General features: G+C 35.2%; 4 protein-coding genes across 7 annotated transcripts; all 4 read right to left on the bottom strand.

The window, feature by feature from the left end:
- Positions 1 to 98: 98 nt before the first annotated feature.
- Positions 99 to 1,147, bottom strand: LOC148208421 (uncharacterized). The gene has a single exon (XM_088118203.1). The coding sequence runs from the start codon at positions 980 to 982 to the stop codon at positions 452 to 454; it is 531 nt and encodes a 176-aa protein (XP_087974329.1). The 5' UTR covers positions 983 to 1,147; the 3' UTR covers positions 99 to 451.
- A 4,858-nt stretch (positions 1,148 to 6,005) lies between these two features.
- On the bottom strand, positions 6,006 to 13,861 carry LOC111008414 (L-arabinokinase). 2 transcript variants are annotated; one of them, XM_022281115.2, is made up of 26 exons: positions 13,511 to 13,861; positions 12,992 to 13,099; positions 12,142 to 12,210; positions 11,860 to 11,943; positions 11,690 to 11,766; positions 11,464 to 11,530; positions 10,804 to 10,861; positions 10,597 to 10,664; positions 10,453 to 10,515; positions 10,144 to 10,197; positions 9,940 to 10,042; positions 9,749 to 9,858; positions 9,537 to 9,656; positions 9,378 to 9,434; positions 9,112 to 9,284; positions 8,853 to 9,018; positions 8,696 to 8,779; positions 8,486 to 8,611; positions 8,194 to 8,406; positions 8,013 to 8,100; positions 7,882 to 7,925; positions 7,610 to 7,782; positions 6,892 to 7,255; positions 6,727 to 6,798; positions 6,426 to 6,629; positions 6,006 to 6,320 (listed from the first exon to the last, which is right to left on the bottom strand). In XM_022281115.2, exons 1-26 carry the CDS (start codon positions 13,616 to 13,618, stop codon positions 6,192 to 6,194), a joined length of 2,982 nt encoding a protein of 993 aa, XP_022136807.1. In that variant the 5' UTR covers positions 13,619 to 13,861; the 3' UTR covers positions 6,006 to 6,191. The 2 variants fall into 2 exon arrangements, with proteins under 2 accessions (XP_022136807.1, XP_022136809.1); XM_022281117.2 differs by lacking the exons at positions 11,464 to 11,530; positions 11,690 to 11,766; positions 11,860 to 11,943; ... (1 more) ...; positions 12,992 to 13,099; positions 13,511 to 13,861 and adding an exon at positions 10,955 to 11,020.
- An 852-nt stretch (positions 13,862 to 14,713) lies between these two features.
- Positions 14,714 to 19,606, bottom strand: LOC111008324 (ABC transporter G family member 31). Of its 3 annotated transcripts, none has more exons than XM_088118918.1 (16): positions 19,295 to 19,606; positions 18,622 to 19,220; positions 18,356 to 18,516; positions 18,169 to 18,272; positions 17,934 to 18,087; positions 17,756 to 17,821; positions 17,547 to 17,647; positions 17,135 to 17,455; positions 16,744 to 17,034; positions 16,575 to 16,658; positions 16,332 to 16,465; positions 16,000 to 16,227; positions 15,663 to 15,834; positions 15,473 to 15,560; positions 15,219 to 15,385; positions 14,714 to 15,144 (listed from the first exon to the last, which is right to left on the bottom strand). In XM_088118918.1, the coding sequence occupies exons 1-16, from the start codon at positions 19,589 to 19,591 to the stop codon at positions 14,878 to 14,880; spliced, it is 3,234 nt and encodes a 1,077-aa protein (XP_087975044.1). In that variant the 5' UTR covers positions 19,592 to 19,606; the 3' UTR covers positions 14,714 to 14,877. The 3 variants fall into 3 exon arrangements, with proteins under 3 accessions (XP_087975044.1, XP_087975045.1, XP_022136671.2); XM_088118919.1 differs by having other exon boundaries at positions 17,135 to 17,467; positions 17,559 to 17,668; XM_022280979.2 differs by having other exon boundaries at positions 17,547 to 17,668.
- Positions 19,607 to 19,837: 231 nt separating this feature from the next.
- On the bottom strand, positions 19,838 to 22,049 carry LOC148208422 (ABC transporter G family member 31-like). The gene is made up of 6 exons (XM_088118720.1): positions 21,868 to 22,049; positions 21,620 to 21,740; positions 21,440 to 21,528; positions 21,103 to 21,187; positions 20,095 to 20,257; positions 19,838 to 19,926 (listed from the first exon to the last, which is right to left on the bottom strand). The coding sequence occupies exons 1-6, from the start codon at positions 22,047 to 22,049 to the stop codon at positions 19,838 to 19,840; spliced, it is 729 nt and encodes a 242-aa protein (XP_087974846.1).
- Between the last annotated feature and the right edge of the window lie 766 nt (positions 22,050 to 22,815).

The raw sequence follows: 22,815 nt of genomic DNA on the forward strand, positions 1-22,815 counted from the left end.
GTAGCCATGTCTATTATAAACCATTGTTAGGTTCTTTCTTTTATCAACGTGGGATCCTTAACGCATAGCATTGGTCTATTATAAATTTTTTTTCAAAGTAAAATAAGAATGGGAAATATGATTTTTATTGAATAATAATCTGATGTACACAAGGATTCATCTACAATAACCACGTGTCCCACACATAAAAATATAATTGAATCACCGAAATAACAATAATCAAACTCCAATTCCACCTATCAAATCAACCACAGAAACATGCACAAATCGGAGAAGGGAGTTAAGAATCCAAAGGAATTAAAAATAAAAAATAAACACTACAGAAAGAAATATCAAATTTTAAAATTAACCAGAAAATGGATCTCAGCCAGCGGATTTCAAAAATATATTTCAAAGATCCACCGCCGCCCGGCTGAGCCACCGTGAGAATGTGCGGAAGAAACCGAGACCTCTAAGCGAACACCACCGCCAAGAAAGCTCCGGCCACCGCACCGCCGGCCATGACTGCCCGGCTAATGGTGGCCGCACCATTTCCTTCCGGTGGGGGTGGTGGCATGTTAGGTGACGGGCCGGCGGCCGGGCCGGAAGTGGGGCCCTGGGGCGGTGCCGGTGGTGAGGCGGAGGATGGAGTCGGAGATACGGCGGGACCCTCCTTTGGTGGCGGAGTGGGAGAGGAGTTGGGTGCAGACGGCGGCGGTGACGGAGGTTGGCTCGGCGGTGATGATGGAGGTGGGGTCGCCGCTGGTGGTGGGGTGGCCGGTGGGGTCGCCGCCGGTGGTGGAGTGGCAGGTGGGGTCGCCGCCGGTGGTGGAGTAGCCGGTGGTGGGGTGGCGGGGGGAGGAGAGGCTGCAGGCGGAGGAGTAGAAGTCGGCGGCGCGGCGGGGGTGGTGGGGGGCTGAGCCGGCGCGCCACCGGGAGCCTGAGCCATGGAAGAAGTGGCTAACAAGGCCAAAACCATCAGAAAATGGAAACCCATCTTCATTCTCTCTACCAAAAGAACAGATAGAGAGAGAAATCTAGAGAGAGTTAGTGGGGAGTTGAAACTGAAAAGCAAGAGCAGAGATTTATATATAAAAATGGAGAGACCGAAGAAGAAGAAGAGAGTGGTGGATGGGTTGAGGGAAAGGCTTCAGAGACAGCCTTGCTTTGTCTTTCCCCAATAATGCTTCAGATTCCCAAATTCCTTTTTTTTAATCATTTGCTCTAATAATCATAATTACACCCACAATTTCCACATTAAAAAACACTTACCCTTTCTAAGCCCATCACATTATTTACTCCATTCTTAAAATCAATTTAACACTTTTTAATTTAATCCAATAAAAGCTCCCACAGTTTGTAGTTTTATATTGCATTTCCTCAGGAATCCCATGTGGAAACGACTCAAAGTCATGCAACGGATATTTCCAGGGGTATTCTCGTCAATTCACAGTGAGGTTTCAACTCGGTATTAGCAATGGTAGATCTAGCTAACGGAAACTTTAACTCATCTTAATAAAAAAAAAAAAATACTTTTAAGTGTTTATCACATATGTCTTATTGTCGACCGCTACTAAAAATTTGATAATTCATTATGTTTTAAATTATATAAAACGGTACCTATCTTTCTCTAAAGGGTGGTCAGTGAGCCATTCAATTTCCAATTAAATATTGTTTGATTCTATCCGTTACTAATTGTTATTTCTTTAGTTTAGTGGGAAAAATAGTGAACTTCGTCGAATGAAAATTTTGTTTACTTGACTTTATTTTGTACATGTTAGGTTATTTAATAGTGATAGTTTAGAACAATGTATTAGTTTCAATGGAAATGAAAATGAGGTATTAGTATTTAGGGCAAAATACATTTTTGGCTACTGAGGTCTGAGATACGTGTCTACTTAGAACCTACAATTTCAAAATGAACACTTTTGGTCACTGAGGTTTGGAGGTGTTTAATTGGTCCCTATAGTTTGAAAATGAACATTTTTTGTCCTTGAGGTTTAAAGTAAGTGTCAACTTGATCCCTGAAGTTTCAAAATGAATACTTTTGGTCCTTTAAGTTTGATAAATAGTTCTAAATGGTCCCTGATTTTTTTACCATTAATTAATTAATATTAAAATGATATGACAAATTACAATTAAGTTATTCATTGTAGTTGCTGATGTTGCAAATTATATTAATTAAATGATATATGTCCAACAGCGGCAAAGACGTGGTCGTCGCCGGAAAATGGTAGGAGAAAGAGATGAGGAGATGATAGAGAAAGTACCATCACCTACACATATATTATTTAATTAATATAATTTGTCACAATTTAATTGCAATTTACCACGTTATTTTAATATTAGTTAATTAACAGTAAAAAAAATCAGGGACGATTTAAAACTATTTCTCAAATTTCAAGTACTAAAAGTGTTTATTTTAAAACTTCAAGGATCAAGTTAACTTACTTTAAACTTCAAGGACCAAATATGTTCATCTTGAAACTTCATGATCAAGTAGACACTTACCTCAAATTTTATGGACCAAAAATGTGTTTTACCTGGTATTTATCAATGGTTTCATGTCGTACATGAACTAATCATTATAATAACTATATAATAATGTTTTGATTCAAACTTTTTTTAGGTAAGAAAAGTTTATGAATAGCACCAAATTTCAAAAGTTTAGATAAATAATAAGAAAAGAAATCTCTTATTCAGTTGAAAATTTAAAATGGAAAAAATGGTTAGCAAGAAGACTTATTTTGTAATCATTAAAATCTATTATCTATCAACTTTATTAAGTTAATTTATTTTCATAAATGGTAAAAGTATGTGCCAAACTTTATTTATTATTTAATTTATAAAATAATTGAATATAGTTACAATTTCTTTATCACCTAATCTACTTTCAAATTTTCAACTTTTTTTTTTTTTGGAAATTCTTCTGAAAGAAGGATATAAAATTTATACGAAATGAAGTGAAGTCACGTCGATTCAATTTCTAACATCTTAATTTCACCAATACACCTGAATAAATAATTTATTGTTTTTGATTCCCCAATCGCGGGTATGAAATTTACACGAATGCCCTTGTGGAGGACACGTGTCAGATAAACAAAAGGTAAGTGGAATAAATTCGTAAAATTAAAATATTATTGAATATAATATAGAAATCTTGTAGTTGGCTTCACAGTCTGTCTCCTCCCCATGTTGACAATTTCTCAACAACCCTTGGCGTGATTGGCGATTTGACTGAAATGCCCATCACATCTTTAAATTTCCACAATGGTCCAGCCAATTACAGCTAACGAGTCCAGGGTGGATCACCCACCAAACGAGAATATTTTTTCAAGATAATAACGTGGACACGTGGCAAACACCCATTTATTTGTCTAACCATGTTCATTGGGTCCACTTCGCTCGTTCTCTACACCCAAATCCAACTTATATATATTATATATAGCAATTTCTCTCAAGAAAAACAAAAACAAATGAGTTTTTTTTTTTTTTTCCTTGCTGATAGAATGGTAATGCTAAAGTTAGAGAGAGTTAACATTCTAAGACATCTGACTGAATGCTCTATATATCATCATATCCATATATATCATCATACGCAGATGTATCACGTAAGATCACGACCACTTTATACTATAGAACTAAAAGGAGACTAATATAAAATCTTTATTTACCTGTAAAAAGCCTCGTGCCATAAGTAAACAAAAGTGATTATGATCTGAATCGACAAGTACTATACCATCTCATTTATTTGTCTAGCCATGTTGAACTCATGGCCTATGGGTCCATTTCACTAGCAAATCCAACCTACGTCTTGTACTTGGACTTAGGCGAAGGCAAGTACAAGGCAAAGGCAAGCATTTATGAAATTTCTAAATAAAACTTAGTAAGATTTCTTCAAAATTTCATGAAAATGAAAATTACTGATTACTTAAAAATTAAGACAATATTAATCTTAAGTACTTGAAAATGGAAATTATAGATTAAAATACACTTTAGTCCATGTATTTTTAGCTTTGTTTCATTTTAGTTCTTATACTTTTAAAATGTTTGTTTTTGTCTTTGTATTTTCAATTTTGATTCATTTTAGTCTATGTACTTCGAAAATGTTCATTTAGGTCCATATATTTTTAAAAAGTTGCCAGTTTGGTCTCTTCATTTTATTTTAAATCTCACTTTTTTCTATCACAATTTCAACATCACATTACAATCAATATATTTTTTAAAATATAAATATTACTTTATATTGAATAGTTTCTATTATGTGTAAAATTTATGTTAAAATCTTGCAAATATGGACTAAAATGAGAAATTTTTAAAAGTATAGGGATCAAAATGAATATTTTCAAAATATCGGAACTAAAGTGAACCAAAGTTGAAAGTATAGAGACAAAAATGAACATTTTCAAAATATAGGGACTAAAATAAATCAAAACTAAAAGTAAGAACCAACGTAGTAGTTTAACCAAAATTACATTTAGGGTCTTCCTTATTTAACATTTCTATTTACTATTTTTAAACATGATTAAATCATCAATTAACTTAAATTTAATTGGTGTGGATAAATTTTATTATTTATTGTAAGACAATAAATCCAACCTTATAGGATGATATTACAAGCTCTCCATACAATGCATACAATAATTGCAAGACAATATTCCACCGAATAGGATGATATTACAATAGGTCAAGAAATTCGAAAGAATTATTAAATCAAATGATACAAGTTCAATCGTACATGAACCGTCACTGCAAGTTTTTTTTTGCGACGAGTTTATTTTCGTCATGGTACTTTCATCAAAAGTCTAGTTATACTCAAAACAACAATATCATGTCATTGTGAGAGTATAGAGAATCAGTCATTTGGACGGACTCTCAATGTTTACCACCGTTAAAATTTCTCTCTTAGTTGTCAATTAAAATTTTTTTAATGGCAGCAAGAATAAGATTGATTCGGACATACACAAATATTTTCCCTTATTAAATGCCCATTCTTCTCTCGAACATAAACTACTCTCCAATATGATTTATGTTTTCCCTCTCTCACTTTTCATGGCATCCTTCTTACTTGTACTTTTCTCTCCTAACTATTCTTCTCTATAAAATTTCATCATTTCCTCTTTCTAATTTATATTTTTTTCTTTCAAACTTTTTTTCCCCCTACCGTTTCTTACTATCATTTTTCTTTCCCTTCTCTCTAACTCGATTGGTTTGATGAATGATCCAATCCATGTTGGTTTGTAAATTACAAAACTGATTCGTCGATTAGTCATTTGGTCAAAAAAGTGATTTTCGATCGAACCAACCTACTTTATAAAGAAATTAAATAATATAGAATGTAGCTATCCATAAGGTTTATGATTTCCTTTTAAATTTTCTTCTCCACCATTTCTTCAATTTTTTCTTCTTCTCCCTGCATCTCTCGCTTAGTCTTAATTTTTTTTTCCCTTTCTTCTCTCTCTTTTTCCTGGCGTCTCCTCTCAATCTCACTTCTGTCTCTCTCAAGTCTCTATGCCTCTCTTCGCACACTCACTCAGATGCCATAATAAGGCTCTTTTTGCATTCTTTTGGTTCTTTCTTCATTTCTTAATCGAATTTTTTTCCTTTGTGTTCTCCAGTCTTCTACTTCAACAAAAAGAAAAAAAGTCAGTTTAAACCGAAAGTGGCTGACCGAACCGATCGGTCAGCGTAACAAAGGAAAGAAAAAAATGATCAGTTTCCATTACTGAAAACCGACCAGGTCGATTTTAGCATCGATTTCAACGCCAAATCAATGCCATCCCTACACTACATAACTTCTCTCTATATGTTCCTCTCTCTAACCCATATCTTGCTTATAATTTTTTCCTCTCTAAAATAAAACACTATAATTTGACAATTATCATATAATTTTAAAAAATACTATTAGACAAAATTTATGTTTCTATTTTTGAAAAGCGAAGGAGAAAAAGAAAAAAAAAAGCTTAGAGAGGCACTTGAAATTAGGGAAGACCAAACAGAACTTATTTAATTATTGCACAACCAAATAGACGAATGCAGATAAATCTATATACATTATTTCAATATTTATGACGTAATATTATTTATTATATAAAAGAATGATATGATAAGAAGCTTTTTACATGGAATTTTACCCAAGTTGTCACTGGGTAAAAACAGGAAGCAATGCAATAAAATAAGCAACCAGAAGTAGATGATATGATCTTCTTATCCTAACTCTGTTTAGATTTGAGAGATGAGCGTCGGCGAATTTTTAGAAATCCAAATTTACCAGCACCAGGAGAAGAACCATCAAAAACATATGGCAAGAACCCTGTTGCTCCTTTGTATCTCTGCTGAATCTGGATCACCAAAATTATTAAACAAACATTCCCATTTCAACAAATACAATTTTGAGGATTGATCAGAATAAAATATAGGAATGTAATGTAAAAAAGTAAAGAGACCTCGAAGATTTGGTGGCTGCTGGCTAAGGAGTTTCTGCCCATAACGCAGACGGTTCCACCGGAGCCCCCACCAGTGATCTTTGCTCCATACAAGGTCCCATCTTCTGATTTGGATAACTTAGAGTGCTGCAGGTCCTGCACCAGTTGGACTAGCCTGTCCGTCCCGTCCGACCCCAGCCCACACGCGCTGTAACTATAATGACACTGCACCAAATCGAACCGAACCGAGTCAATATTATCACCTTAATTCCCATTCATTCAGTATAAGTCAAAAGTTGAGTGGTTGGTCCTACTATTGTACCTGATACAACAATTCTCCAAGAGATGTAAGTTGGTAGTCAGAAGTGGCAGAAGTGAGCAGCGCTTTGAAGGCCTTCAAATGAACCCAATGCCAACCACCATTTCATTCATTAGTTAAATTAAATAATACAGTAATTAGCAAAGCAAGGGAATAGAAATTAAAAACCTTGACACGGAAATTCTCATAGATGGGATGGCGAGCGGAGGCCCTGACTCCATAAACCCTCTTCTGATGGATCACCGTGACAGCGTCATTATGATCCTCATATTTCTCAAGAAAATGCTCCCCTGTTATGGAGTCCGGAAGCTCCTTCGCATACATGCCTTCGTAGCGGTGAGGCGGAAGATTGCACAGATACTCTAAGCAGCTTTCAGCTTCCAGCAGTTCCATGCCATCCTGATCCTCCAACTCCTCGCTGTGCGATGAGTATGACAACGATTTTGATACCAAATCGGATGCTCTTGACTTTATCATTTTCAGGCCCATGAACGCTCCAATCCGCACTGAACCGTAGTCTGCCCCGCCCACACTGTCCCACCCAGTAACCATTTTAAGGATGAATTTAAGCTGATGAATTGGGGGAATTTAATTCATATAATGTATATCTAACACTTCTCTCATTCGTGGACTTGGAACATTGCAACGAGTTCCAACAAGTGGAAATCATAATAAATGGAGAGGGAACGACAATGCAAAGGTGCAAACATAGGACCTTCCGTTCTGATATCATTTTAAAAATGAATAAACTATCATTCAACCCAAAAACTTGAGTTAAATATGAATGGATTTGATAAATTTAATTCATGGAATGGATATCTAACAACAATTACCGTATCATGAAATCAAAATCATGCTACTTGAATCAATTTAAAACCATTATTACCTGTGTCGAATTCCGGAATCGATTCCCCAGAATCGAATGTGAGGGGGTATATCAACCAAGCCAATCACCTCCGCTGGCTGGCACACCATTGCTAGAAGTTTATCGGCTTCCCCACACGCCGATGTCATCTGGTCCATCACTCCACACGGTGCTCCTACAATGTGATTCTCCACCTGATTTTCAACCAACCCCCATTATCAAATTTCCATCTTTTTTATTTTTTGAAACCAAACAAACACAAACTAAACTACTTCCATTCCCAAATTTCATACCTTTTGACAGAGTAGGGCCAGGTCTCTTGGACTGATCCTTAATCCTGCACCAATATATTTTCAACTTTGTTTACTTCATTCTCCTCCTGACTTTAACTTGGTTTTAGAAAGAAATAATTTAATTTAATTACCATGACCAGCAGCTATGGCAGACATTGAAGCAACCTCCACCGACGCGGATGATGACACGCCTTTCCCTTCAGGGACCTTGGAAGAAACCTGCATGCGCCATAAAACACAAGGAAGTTATAAATATATAATATTTGTTTGGTTTTTGCATGATATGGATAGATATATATTTGATACGCATACCAGCAAGCTGATGCTATCTTGGAAACGAACACCCAACTCTTTCATGAGAACCAAAATGGTGCCTGCAATATAGGCTGCCCATTTCTGTGCAGGATCCTGAGCAAAATATTTCCTGGCTTTCTCGTACGACATTGGCCTCTCCCCATCCATGAAGTCCTGCAAATCCATGTCGAACGTTGGCGCCCTGTTGCTCAACTCCGACCCATACGACACCTAGATTAATAATAACAATAACTATATAATCAGCAAAATATAACCACAAAAAAAAAGGGTAATGTTAGAAAGTATATACAATTTGAAGAACGGGCTTGGATCCTTCTCCTTTGGCGTTCTGCCGAGCCTGAGCGTGTTTCCAGAGGCGGTGTTTAGTAGGATGGTTTCTTTGCACCGCTACATGGCATGCTTCTCTTATTGGCATCTACAACACAGCACAGATACAAAATTTTTAACTGTAATTTCTTTAAAAAAAGGTAGGATTGGATTGGGAAAATTGTAAATTTACCTGCAGAACAAGACTTCCCGAGTAGTCGGCAATTCCTCCCATGACATCCAACCTTCCTGGAGCTCTTGTCACAAAAATATCTTCCTAAAAACACAAAAACAAACATGATTAAAAAAAGAAGGAAAAGTAGAGAAATTTTGGTAACAACATTACTAACCTCCCAATTGAAGAGTCCAGCAGCAGCCTTCCGCTCCCGCATTTGGCGTTTCTCAGCATTTCCGGATTCATACACTGTACCCAATTCAGCCAAACTCTTCAAGAAACTCATTGTATCAGAGAGTCCCTGAACATCTCCATGAACCACATCAAAATCTTCCAGATATCTATTAAAGTCATGATCCGGGGGGGAACAAAAGTCAGTTTTAAGACACAAGGAACTATCCATTACTTCATTTCAAGCTCGAAAAAGTTCTCACGATTCCATATGAGACCCTCTCCCTTCCACAGGTAAAGCTGCTGATTTGTTAGAAAGACCAAGTTCACTTTCTGCATTGGCATACCAATCTGGAATGCATAGATCTCGTCCCGGGACCCTCTGCAGTTGGTAACCAAGAACTATAGCGTCCCGCAACCTTCTCGCCCCGCTAAACTATATAGTTTGACCATGAAAATTTGAGGATAAGAAACAACATAAGATCTCATTAAACCCTGGAAAGAATGGTGTCGTTTGAGGGAATTCAACCTTATCTGATGCATAATTCTTCCCGCTGGCCGTCTCTTGCAAGATATGAGCTGCAACCTAACAGTTTCAAGGAGAAGCTTCAACTAGATGTATGAGAAAAAGTAAACAGAGCAATTAGAATAATGAATGGAATACAATATATTAGAGGACTCACTATACCTCACCGCCATTGGTACCGCACTCGTAGCAAGGTTTCAAACTGATAGCGCGTTCAAGATATGGTTTCCAGTGACCAGTGAGCAAGTCCCTTCTTATCATCTCAACACCGCTTTGATAATACTGTTAATAAGATTAAAAAAAGGAATCAGATTATCAACAAAACCAGGTTAAAGGAAGTACAGATTAGAAAGACAACAATACAATTGCACCACCTCAAGCATATTCCTTAGAAATGGTTCTTCGTTGAAATAATCTCGGCGAACAAAGACAAAGGGTAACTTGAATGCCAGAGCTTCACTGACAGTTCCATAACCAATTTTTCCTGAAACAGGAAGAACATGTTAATCTACTTCAATCCATCCAATTCAGCTTGCCACCGACAAGTAGCGATATTCTAACTCACCGAGCATACAATCAGAAGCAGCTATTAGATCAGGTGTGTATGCATCTTTTGCAAGCTTGATGAAATTTGGTGGAAGTTCCTCTGTATCAGAAGCACCGCAAACCTGAATCAAAAATCGAAAATGCCACGGTATAAATGTTCGTGATTATAGAATCACATGATTATCTAATGAAAAATTATATGCATAAGATGCTCGAAAGATACCAGACACAGCCAGCCGGGGGGTAGGTATTCCTCCTTCAACTTCCAGCCTGCAGGCTGCCAGTAAGAGGGACAGTAATAAGAAGGGGAAAAGTTGATAAGACTAAGTGATGATAATCATAAAATCGTTCCTCAAATGAGAGTGAAAATTTTACTAAAGCTATTTATAATGTCTTTTGCAAGGCATCTCAATTTCAGGAGAAAAAAAAAACCAATGAAAGCATTAATCTTTGATTGAGTTACTTCAAAAAGTAAAGTTTATTTTAAAACTTTAAACGAATCAAAGGTTGAAAACAAATCGAATTGACAGACCTGCCCGCCAAAGTTGAGGATAACTAACTTTATATCTTCTCCAATTCCAAGTTCCTTCCTCACCTAGAACATAATGATTCAAGTAAGATACTATTAATGACTTAAAATACTCAAGACGTATACTAGAACTTCATAAAACAATACCTCCTTTCGTTGTTTATGAAGCCTTCTAACAACTAGAGGTACATCGACCACATCACGAAAAGCAGGCACTGCAAAATGTGGATGTATTGTATAATTATAAATACAAATATAACAAAACTCCCAGCACAAGAATATGTGATTTGGGTTGTAATGTCATTAATTAAAAAATTAAAAGAAAAAATGTGACAAATTTTTAGACGAGATTACTTGGGCAGTATCCTGGGAGGCGGATCAAGAACTCGCAATGTGAATAATCCTCTGCAATCTGTGAAGAGACTTTACAAGTTAGATACAATTAATGACCAATCGAGGCCTATTCTAAGAACATTACAGAATGTTGAAGTATAGACAATATTACCTCAATCTACCCTACTACACGGGATGAAGAATATCAACTGTCATTGGAATTTTATTTTCAAGTATTTTTTAGTTCAGAATCCATGCATTATATCCCTCACGCATTAAAATTTACATCCTGATCTGAAAATAACAACCACCACCACAAATGGTCTGTAATTATGAAAGTTACATCCTCTCTAATAGTTGGCAAGAAAATCATATCTTCTGACTTAAAACTCACTCTGTGAAGACATGGTTCCAGTGGAATTCCTACCGAAAGAAAACCCCATCACTTCTAAAAAAAACTGTAAATTTCGGTGATAAGTCTATTATCAACTCATTTAGCTAAATCGGCATAATTGTATTCGATATCTGAATTAGACCAACGAAATTACCAAGAAGGTAGTGTTAACACAATGACACTCTTTTTAACATAATTCTAATCAGTATGATCACGGCCTCATTGGATAAGGTTGTTTTCTTTGACAATATTTCATCACATATTAATGCAGAAAGGGAACAATTTACCTGCCAGACTATAGAACGGTGATGATGCCCCGCAGCCATCACATACTCCGCATAGATAAAATCCCAACTGCAGATATTAACTAACGATCATCAGCCAAACGATAGAGTTTTAGAGTAATGCAATATAATATCATTTAAACTTTTAATACCAAGAAAAAGGAACATCAACATTAACCAGATTCTCACAGTTCTGCCTAATAAAAACAGATAAATAAATAAGAGTGACCTAAAGTTCGTGACACAAACAGAGCGAATTCCAGCATCGGCAGCGGCACGGCAAGCAACTGGTACAACATCAGAAACCTGCTCATTGCAGCAGCAGAAGTAAATCCGCCAAGCCCTTTTAACACCATACAGACTCCTTAAATTAGTATCTGTACGAAAAGAAGTGTTTACCACTAAATCAGCTTTGATGCAGTTGAGCCACTCTACTTCAGTAGCCAAAATGGAAGCCCGAGGGACGACGGCTGTCTCATGATACTAATTTAACAAAAAGATCATCAAAACAGTTGGAAATTAAAAGATGCAGCAGAAAAGGGACTCTGAGTTAATGGAATAACTAGTAGCTACGATATAGTTTCTTGTCTAAAGGAAGCAGGGGACAGGTGATGAATGGAACCAAAAATAGCTGGTAAGAAGAAAAACAAGAAAAGAAAAATGAGATATTTATCCCTTCACCTTCTCTAATGATGCCAAACGATCTACCGTCAATGCATCTGCTTGAACAGCTCCACAATCCAACAATACCTGATCATTGATGAGATTATTAAGACCACCATAAAAACTCATTTTTGCATAAGGATTAATATGGTTTGCAGAAGAAAGTTAAATGATAAGCTGTGACTACTAAAAGAAGGGGTGACATGGTTATTCATAACAAATTGCTTGACCTTATAATTGATAATAGTCACGTAATGAAATGAAATTTACAATCTCAAGAGCAACAAGAACCTTTTATTCATGAGGAATTGCACGAAGTTATAATTGGATGATCCAAAGGGGCCAATGCATTACACGAACAGAGTTTTTTTGTCGAGAAAATAAAATAATACAGATTTTGCAGAAGCAATAGTAAAAATCTCAAGGTTTCTTGAGCAAAGTAAAAATACAGGAGAGTGGAAACCCAAAATTAGAAGACTTGTTGTGAACGAATTTCTCTCTCAAACAAAATTATAGCTTTCAAATTCTAAGCCTCTCAAATCATTTCAGAAAGAGAGAGGGAAAAAAAATGAGGAATATAATGCAGAAGCAACAGTAAAAATCTCAATATTTGTTGAATACAGAGAAGGAAACAGTAACGGGTCAGTGAAATTCGAAAGGAAAAAAAAAAAAAGATAACAAAACTCAAGTCAAAACTTTATGAACAATGAACTTAGTAAAAAACTACAAAAATTTAAAAACATTAATTATTATAAGTGTTTAAAGTGGAAACGTAAAAGACAAGAAATTGTAAATGTGTAATAATCAAGTCAAACTTCAATTAAAAGGGAAAAAAATCTCTTGGGCTGGCCTTGGAATTTGGAACTACCTTCCGTATGAATAGCCGAGGGGACTGGATTGCCGAAGTAAAAACGAACTCAGGAGCACCGCTGACCACATGAACATCATGCCCAGCAAGTATAAGATGCCGCACAACCTTTTCACATAACCAATAAATCAAAAACCTTCGATTATCAGAACACGATCGCCAGAGTAAACTAAACAATCCAGTTCTTCTTCAAACCAGACATCAAACGAAAAATGGGAAAATTTTCAAGTCCCACATCGTCATTCCAAACCAAAAATCGGAATTCAAGAGGAACATGCCAGAGAAACCCAAAATCAAAATTCAAGAGGAACATGCCAGAGAAACCCGAAATCGAAACAGAAATTCATTACTGATTTAGCTCAATTAGAAGACTCGAGTCTCTACAAGTTCGAGGCTCAAAAGTCAAAACAACAGTTTCTCACAAAAGACGACGACCCTTTTTCAATCAAAACTCAACTAGATAAAAATTCATTGATTCTGAGAATGATCAACGGAATTGGAGGAGCAAAAACAGCTGACCTCAATAACGCGAGTAGCATGGCCGAAGCCATGTCCAGTGACATAGTAAGCGAAAACCAGAGGATTTCGCGACGCTGAAACTGCCTCCGCCTCCTTCTCAATCCTCATTTTCTTCCTCCCAGTCGAACAAACAAAATTCCCAGGCAATTACTGCTAATAAAACAGGGCAAAGGAAAAAAGAAATGCCACAAATTGTATTTCCCAAGACACGAGTTTATGATGATCTTGATGGAGACCCTTTTGCCATCGAGGAATATGGAGCAATTTCTCCGAAGAGAGAACCGTGTGACTCCGAGTTCGTTTTCGTCTTCGATTGAGACCGTTTTCTTTCGGATTCTGTATTTCCCTTTTGGAATTTGGAGGCATATATATAAGACATAATTAATTTAAAATTAATAATAGTATTCGAATAATACAGAAAGTAGTTTCGTCTTTGGATTTAATCTTAATTGCGTCAGATACACGTCACATTAACCAGACCAACCAATTACCAATCTTATCTCTTCTGCCATACTCCTATAAATGGGGATAATCAACTTCCAATCCATATCCTATTTAGTTTACCTTTTCAGGGAAAAAAAAAACATTTTTGCTTTTTAAAAATTATGCTTAGTTTTATTTATAAATTAATTAAGTGTTTGCCCAATCCCAATTGTAAAAGATACGAAGAAAACAAGTGGTTTCCATAATCTTTTTTAAAAAAAAAGGTTAATTTTCTACTTCAACCTCCGAACTTTATTGTTTTCATTAACAATTTAATAAAATTTCATAATAATTACTCATGTCAAAATTTTATTGTTTTCATTGACAAGTTAATAAAATTTCATAATAATTACTCATTTCAAAAGCAATAAGTAACCCCTACTTGTGATATTATACACTTATCTACTCAAACATCTTTAATTTATTGTCAAAATAAACATAGTTTAGTGGTGGTGAGTTCGATCTTCTACTTCCACTACTTCCACACAGGTTGTACTCAAAAGAAATATGAAAACTTATTAAATCGTTCATGTCTCTTTTTAATTTAATTTTTTTTATAAAGAATATTATATTTATAAAAAAAAAGATTTAAACTTACCACAAGCACTAATATTAATCAATGAATAATGTTAATAGTTGTTTACAACTCTCAGATGTTTATAACAAAAGGTTGTGAAATTGTAAGTTCAAAATGAACAAAAATTTAAAGTACTAGACCAAAATAATATTTTAATGACAACTTTCTTACATTAATTTCAAAAGAAGATATATAAATCTACAAAGTCCCAAGGAGAAAAAAAAAATGCAACTTTGAGATGAGATGTTACATCTGAATTTGTACATGGAAAAGAATGAAAATTGGAAGCGTCTAAACTTTAAATATTTCATCTCCTTTGAAAATTGATGAGTTTGATGGATACTGCAAAGATTGAGAAGAAAAGGATGATGAAGCCGAAAAGCACAGCCACAGAAACTCCAATCATACCAGGGCCATATCCTAAGCTTACTTCCAAATATTGTTTCACAGTGCCTTCAAATCCACCTCCTAAAATCTGTGTCTCTACATCACCAAGCTGTGAGCTTATAATGCCCCGCAAAGTCCATGATACAGGGCACAAATAGTGAAACCAAATCCACCATCCTGGAATACTCTGTTTTTTAACCAAACAAACAAACTGTTAAAATCAAAGAAGGAAGGAGAAGATCGAGCAATATTTTAACTTACTGGTTTTGGGACAAGAAACCCAGAGAAGAGATTCCATAAGGAGTAGAATGCAGAAGAAACAATGGCTGCCATGTGTTGCGAAGGAGTCAGCCCAACGGCCATCATTCCATAAAATGTGAAATAGGTGAATGTCAAGAACATGAACAGAACATACAGCAAAAACTTGCCTGCAACAAATTCCAAATGATCAACCATCAAGTTTCAAGAGGTTACAATTTGAGTTCAATCCAACGAGAAACATATAAAAATCTTACCCAAAGTTCTTTCAAAATTAACCATATAATATGTGATGACACCGAATATTATGGTCTGTGCGGCAATGTATGGGATCTCCACTAGACCCTGTTGAGTATTAAGGACCAAAAGTTAAATATAAGCCCTTACTTACTGATCGCATAACAACTATTACACATATTTCATCACAAAATATGCTTGATTACGTACCTGTGCTAAAGCATAAATGATTGGAGAATACATTCCAGCAGCTCTCTCTCGGTAAAATACCGTTCTCTCAATTGACACAATAGGTTGTACTGAAGAAGCATTGTTCACCCCAAGGAATAAGCATGCGGCGTAAAGAGCTCCCATAACAACAAATAATTCTTGGGTCGAACTCCTTTCATTTGAAACATTCGTAACATTAATATCATTTACTGTTATCAAATATAGTACAAAATATATATGGTATGGATACGCATGCCTGAATAGAAGATACAAATACATAAATCAACATCAAGAATATAATAGCTTGAGTTATTAGATTAAATGAGGAGATTTTTACCTTTTCATACCAATATCCCAAAATACAGAACCAAATATCAATGCACTAATGAAGGTGAAAAACAATCTCATGGCGTTATATTGTGGGCTTCTCCAATAGACAAGTGTTTGCTTCCAAAGACAAGTCAAAAATTGGGATAGTCTGTTCTGAGAATAAGTTGAAGCAAACTTCAATGGTTCTCCACCATCGGGTGGAATACTATTGTGCTTGATGAAAGCTTCAACATTCCTAGGAAAAGAAAATTGTAAACATAGAAAAAATGTTTAAAAACAGAAAAAAAAAAAAAAAATCATTGGCTTAAGTACATTAGTACAATTGCAATATGGCCACACCTGTATTGCTCTGAGTTCCTGTATAGGTCTGCAAAATCTTTACCAATTCTCTGCTCAGCCGCAGGTGTTGTGACCTCTAGCATCCAAGTAGCTGGATTGTAAGAATTTAGTATTGGAGCTACTCCGGTAATCCCCTAAGAATATAAGAATTAGTCTCTTTCAAATCTACCAATAAAATTGGGCAGAAGTGAAATATATTTTATATTCATAATGAAAATAAATTAGATTGAACTATGGTGTTACCTCAAAATAGTTAATCATTATCTGTGAATGTGTTCCTAGCTTTCCCCCATATATAACTCTTCCCCCTCGTTTCATAAGTAGTAGCTGCACATGAATTTTAACTTTTAAAATTTATGGCAAATATTCTCAATTATGTTGTTATCAATTATAACAAAGATTGAGATCTAACCTCATCAAACGCTTCAAATATGTCGATGCTAGGTTGATGTATAGTACAAACAACCGTTCTTCCAGTATCAACTGTATTACGAACCGTTCGCATTACAATGGCGGCAGCTCGTGCATCCAATCCAGAGGTAGGTTCGTCCATAAAAATGATTGAAGGATTTGCAACGAGTTCCACTGCAATAGTTAGGCGTTTTCTCTGCTCTGTTGATAAACCAGTGCTGCCAGGAATGCCAACCAAAGCATGCCTAAGAGTATCGAGCTCTACTAAGTTCATTACTTCTTCAACAAACTCCTGAATAATGTATGAAGATAAGATTGTGAATTATTTGAATCATTCAAGCAAATATAAATGGTAAAATTTTACAGATTCATGATCTAATGAAGCAAAATACCTGTCGTTTCTGTTTGCTGATTTCCTTTGGGAGGCGGAGAGCGGATGAAAACTGGAGGCTTTCCTCGATTGTCACTTGAGGAGAATGTATATCATTTTGCTCTACATATCCTGATATTCTAGCAAAGGTACGTTGCTCTTTTGGATAACCTGATATTTTGATTTCACCTTCAATGTATCCACCAGTTTTTCTACCAGCAAGTACGTCCATTAGTGTTGTCTTTCCCGCTCCACTTGCCCCAACTAATGCTGTTAGAACACCAGGTGAAAATACACCACTCACATTTGATAAGAGCTGCAATTTCTTTTCTGGAACATCTCTCTGCTTCATTTCGTGGAAACAGATATAATATATATCTTTCAATAAAGATAAACAAATAGGATGAACAAGGATGTGAATGAGAAATTTAAACTTCCTGGCTCACCTTTGGAATATCAACAAAATAATTAACATTGTGAAAAGTCAATGTCAGTGGTTGAAAAGGAAGAATCATTCCTTTTTCTTTCTTACTTGCTCCATCCGACGTGTTAGCCTCTGCAAATTCAAGAGTAACAAACAGAAAAAAATGTGAAAAACAAGATTAATAATCACAAGGTGGCATATGGAGAATTAATGACTAACCATTATCTGTAGAAGAATTTTCTTCTGTGGCATCAAGTGGAATTACAGTTTGAGCTTTTCTTAAAGCTGTAGAAAAAATGAAGAGTATTAAAATTTTAACGATGGATTCCCAACACTCATTACTCTACAAATGAATAAAAATTTCCAATTGAAATCACAATTTGTTGTTTTAACTTACGGTGGAGGTAAGCCAAAGCCCAAGTCACCACACTATTGAAAATGAATGCATAAATCAGCAACACACCAACACCGAGCCAGTACCAATAATCACCAGCAGGCATGTTATGCGAATGAAGAATGTTGTATCCAGTTTCATTTCCAATACTAGAATTCTGCAATTTTTTTTTTTTTTTCAGTTAGGAAGAAATTATGATCTCATGAACCAAAAAAACAAAAAAGAAAATGTATGATACCTCGATCCACCTAGTGGCAGAAAACTCATTGACAGAAATTGCACGTTGCCCATAAGACAGTGGAGACACCCAATAAGCCCATGCCCACCATGGCTTAATCATACCTGAAATAACATAACACCCAAATTATAAATACAATATAATCTTTTACATTACCTCCTCAGCTACCAATTTATCAGATTCCTACCTTTGGGTATGATAAATCCACCCAGTAGAAATATAATTAGCAGAGCAGCTGAACCAAATGTGTTGGCAACTACCATGTCTCGTGTTATGGATGCCATCATACGAAAAAGACCCACAGCCATTTGATGGACCGAGAAGAGCAAGAACATGAACCGGAAGAACCTGAAATCATTATAATTAAAATATGTTAATAAGGAGGAAGATGAAAAATAACTGTACACTAATTTAATTAACTACAAGTAATGAAAAAAAGAATTTTGGAGGTACCTTCCAAGAGCAGGGGCGAAACCAACAGTATAATATACGACACAAGACCACACAACAGCTTCAAGTATGGAGTAAGGCACTCGCAAAATCCAACTACTGATGGACCACGCCCATGCAGGGTGAAACAAGTTATCCCTTTGCTTGTAAAACACAGGCAGCCGAGATATCATAATTGGCAATTCGGAGAATCCATTGAACATCATATGAACCAATCCGTAAAATAGACATGAAAGATAGAGGTTTCCATTGTTTTCATCTGTGGGGTGTAACCTCGTTCGCAGAAACATTGTGCATGTCACGAATCCAACAAATGCCACCTGGCATGTCCTGAAAATGTAGAGAAAGCTATGCCGTCTGATCAAGAGCACTTCTCGAGCAAAGCAAGCTTTGAAAAGTTCCAACTTGGATGCAGCGTATTTAGTGTTGGCTAAAGCCGAGGGATGGCTTTGGGATTTGTCATATGAAGAATTAAGAGTGGACTCCAAAGACTTCCCAAAGCTGGAAACTTTAAATGCTTCTGCGAATTGGGAAGCAGATATGAAGGTATATGGACGAGAATCATCGGCCCAATATTGTGCTTGATCCTTTCTAGAAGTCACCTGTTCAGAACACAAGTTAGTGAAAAAGTTAATTAATTTAACTAACATGCATGGTAATTATACTAATACATTACCTCTTGTAAAAAATCAGCAACTCCCTTGCGAGGTGGTAATTGGAAACCAAGTGACTCGAAAAAATCTAACACGTGTGCTCGAGGGCCTTGATATACCAAATAACCATCTGATAGTAAAATAAGATCGTCAAACAGTTCAAATGTCTCAGGAGCAGGTTGTAAAAGAGCCATCAACACAGTGGCATCCATCTGATGAACGAAATTTCTTAAGCATTTGACTATTTGATAAGTCGTTGAGCTATCAAGTCCGGTGGATATCTCATCCATAAAGAGAATTTTCCTTGGCCCAACAATCATTTCTCCTGTAGTGACTCTTTTTCTTTGGCCGCCGGAGACGCCCCTTGTCATATCATTGCCAACTATAGTCTCGGAACATACGTCGAGACCAAGTATTTTCAAGACGTAATCAGTAAGAATACTGTACTTTTTACCACTGACAGATGATGCCTGAAGAAATTAAGTCACGTATTTAGAGAAAGATGAGAATTAAAATTCCATATGTACGATAAAATCTTCATAAATAGTTATGAGTACTACATTGAATCAAATAACAACCTTCATAAATGCATCTATATCTGGATTAGGCTGTATTTTCCTTTCTTTCTCTAAGTGAACCAGCTCTTTTGAAGACTCTATTGTAGGAAAAGATGAAGGAAAAAAAATCAATTATGGTTAAGCTAATTTTATGACAATATAATTTTATAGACCCATAAATTAAATCAACATGAATTATGACTACTATTTGGAATAAAAAAAGTAGAAAAACTATGTAGAAGTGATGGTGTTGAGAAATTACAAACCTGCAAAACCTTGAGTGGCAGCTTGACATCTGGCTGCAAAGTCCAAAGTTTCCCGTACAGTTAAATCTTCCAAGTGATTGTCTGATTGGCTGATGTATGCAGAGGTTCTTTGAACACAGAACTCATCAAAACTATGCCCATTGTAGCTAATTCTACCACTTTTCTGCAAATCAACCATTATGCGGCAGCGTTAGAAAATATACATCATACGCTTCTAATCTTTCCTCAATTCAGATTTTTAAATCATTATATATCTCCAAAATATGAGAGTTTTGTATAATTATGGTACTTAATTACTAGAGACGACGACCAATATTTTTGATCCATTATTCTAAAGCTCAATTATATATCTTCAATCAGAAAGTAAATAAGTTCGAATATTCACCTACACATATTGTTTGTACTAAAAATACAATCAATATTTTTGAATGACAATGTAGCACAGTTTAAGGTTCAAATCTTCGAGCTCCCACATTTGTACGGTAAAAAATAAAAAATAGTAAAGTAATATTTTGAATGGCCTCCATAGTTAGCTCAAGTAATTTCTGGGGGCACCAATGGAATACTCTTTTGCAAGATTGAAATTACTTTTTGGTCAACCATTAATTAATTAAAATGATATAATTGCTTTTCAAAAAATTAAAGTGAGTTACTGAGTTAAAAAAATATTAAATAAAAGATATTAATACATAATTTTTCATTAGAAAGGTTAAAATAGTACAAATTAGCTCAACGATTTTCTTAATTCATAAATTTGATATTATTTTATAAATCATGTAGGTTTAATTTGAAATATAAAAAATAAGTATTTATAATATGTACTAAAATTAGGGTTTTATAGACTTAAAAATGAAATTAGGAATGACATGATACTTTTATGGGTAATTGATTAATAAAGGTTTCATAAAACTCTATATAAATTTTTAATTTAGTAACTTTTTCTCTCTCTTTTATTCTATGGTATTTCTGAATTTGTGGTGTACAATAGAATAAAGATTAGACAGTGACCTTTAAATTGGTATCAAGTTTGCCCGCGAGGGTTCGAAGCAAGGTGGATTTTCCAGAACCAGGAGGTCCCAACAGCAAAGTCATCCTAAAATGTCACAAATTAAAAGCGTAAGGTTAGTTTAGGTTAGGGCAATAAAATATTCTCATAAATCAACTAACTTAGATATCTCAAATTTCTTTTAATTAATATAAATAACATCGGAAGAAAAGAAAAGAAGTGTTTTTTTAGATTAAATGATATATAAAAAATTATATGACAAAGACTGAAACATTATTATTTTATGTGAATTTTAGAGAAGAAAAAATGGTGAATTAATAATCTTGTGTATAAAGTTACCTTGCAGGTTTGACGAAGCCAGTGATGTTGTTCAAAATTGTTAATGGATGTCTTTTGGATTTAACAACTCTCAAACTTGTTAATACATTCTGCAGAGTGGAGATTACCAAAATTAATTAATTAACGAGAAGATAAGATAAGAAGAATAATTATGATATATAATGGTAACCCAAACCCTACCTCAACGACGTCGTATGTAAAATTTGGAAGAGTGGGCAAAGATCGGGAGCCGACTTGAACATTGGCTTCCACTCTCAAGTTGTCGAATCTCACTTCAACTTTGGGTACCTCCACTCCCGCTCTGTTACAACACACAACCACACAAAAAGCGCTAAATTCAAATCTAAATATTACTATTCATCGATCATCGATGAGTAACAAAATCAAAATCAAAATCAAAAAATGAATGTTGATTGTGAATAATGTACCTATGGAGGCGGTGTTTGATTCTGGAAAGCAGATCGAAATTATCTTGATCGTTGGTGGCGAATGCATTGTCGACGATAAGTTGGCGTTGGATTGTATTGAGCTTCCCGGCGCCGATGGCCGCCCATAGAAGCTCCTCATTATCATTCTGCTCTGCGTTACCGTTCGAAGTCGAAGCCGCCATTATAACTATCAAATTGATTCTCACGCTTCGTCTCCCGCTCTATTTATAGGTTTCCTTTACCCCAATTTGATCAGGAAAAGGAATGCAACCCTTTTTAACTTCACTTTCCAATACGAATATTTTATTCTAATATTCGGAATTTTTTTTTCTTTTTACTTTATACACGGTATTTCAAAACTAAAAGCCTTATAGGTTTCCTCCTGTGAGGGATTTTTCCTCTTCCGTAGCCCAAAACGCAACTTAACTAAACTAATGAAATCTCTATTTTTTTAGAAAAAAAATATATTACTGTTATTTTTTACAGCACCAATATATTTTTTAATTGATATTTGTTTAATTTAATAATACTAATTAATAAATAAAATATAATATATATATAATATATATTAATTTTAAATGGTAAATTAAGAAAAAATTGTCCCCAGTAAGGCTCTAATCTTTTGTTTATAATTGGATTTCAACCTCTAATTTTTTGTCAACTACGGATCTATTTGGTAACGTTTTATGTTTTTATTCTCGTTTCTCGTTTTTTTTAGAAACATACTTGTTTGGTAATCTATTTTGTTCTTCGTTTCTAAATTTTGAGAACCGTTTATAAAAAAGAGATTAAATTTTGGAAACTACAAAAGTAGTTTCATTCCTTCTATTTCCATTTTTATTTATTTTCGTTTCCGTTTATAGTAGATAATATATATTGTGCTTTATAAATTGGAAGGTATATATCCACCTAAATTTTATGTTCTCCGCTGCAACCCATGCTCAATTC

The sequence above is a fragment of the Momordica charantia genome (assembly GCF_013281855.1).
Source record: "Momordica charantia cultivar OHB3-1 chromosome 10 unlocalized genomic scaffold, Mcharantia_2.0 BLBB01000010.1, whole genome shotgun sequence".
NCBI lineage: Eukaryota > Viridiplantae > Streptophyta > Magnoliopsida > Cucurbitales > Cucurbitaceae > Momordica > Momordica charantia.

Coding starts and splice junctions, on each gene's coding strand:
- LOC148208421 (XM_088118203.1), bottom strand. CDS start 982: ATGAAGATGGGTTTCCATTTTCTGATGGTTTTGGCCTTGTTAGCCACT.
- LOC111008414 (XM_022281115.2), bottom strand. CDS start 13,618: ATGAGGATTGAGAAGGAGGCGGAGGCAGTTTCAGCGTCGCGAAATCCT. Junction 8,101..8,193: donor AAGATAGCATCAGCTTGCTG/GTATGCGTATCA, acceptor TGGCGCATGCAG/GTTTCTTCCAAGGTCCCTGA. Junction 7,256..7,609: donor GATTCCGGAATTCGACACAG/GTAATAATGGTT, acceptor TGGGTGGGACAG/TGTGGGCGGGGCAGACTACG.
- LOC111008324 (XM_088118919.1), bottom strand. CDS start 19,591: ATGATTGTTGGGCCAAGGAAAATTCTCTTTATGGATGAGATATCCACC. Junction 16,466..16,574: donor TAATGATTAACTATTTTGAG/GTAACACCATAG, acceptor TTATATTCTTAG/GGGATTACCGGAGTAGCTCC. Junction 15,386..15,472: donor TAATTTTGAAAGAACTTTGG/GTAAGATTTTTA, acceptor AATTTGTTGCAG/GCAAGTTTTTGCTGTATGTT.
- LOC148208422 (XM_088118720.1), bottom strand. CDS start 22,049: ATGGCGGCTTCGACTTCGAACGGTAACGCAGAGCAGAATGATAATGAG. Junction 21,529..21,619: donor TTACATACGACGTCGTTGAG/GTAGGGTTTGGG, acceptor TCCACTCTGCAG/AATGTATTAACAAGTTTGAG. Junction 20,258..21,102: donor AACTTGATACCAATTTAAAG/GTCACTGTCTAA, acceptor GTTGATTTGCAG/AAAAGTGGTAGAATTAGCTA.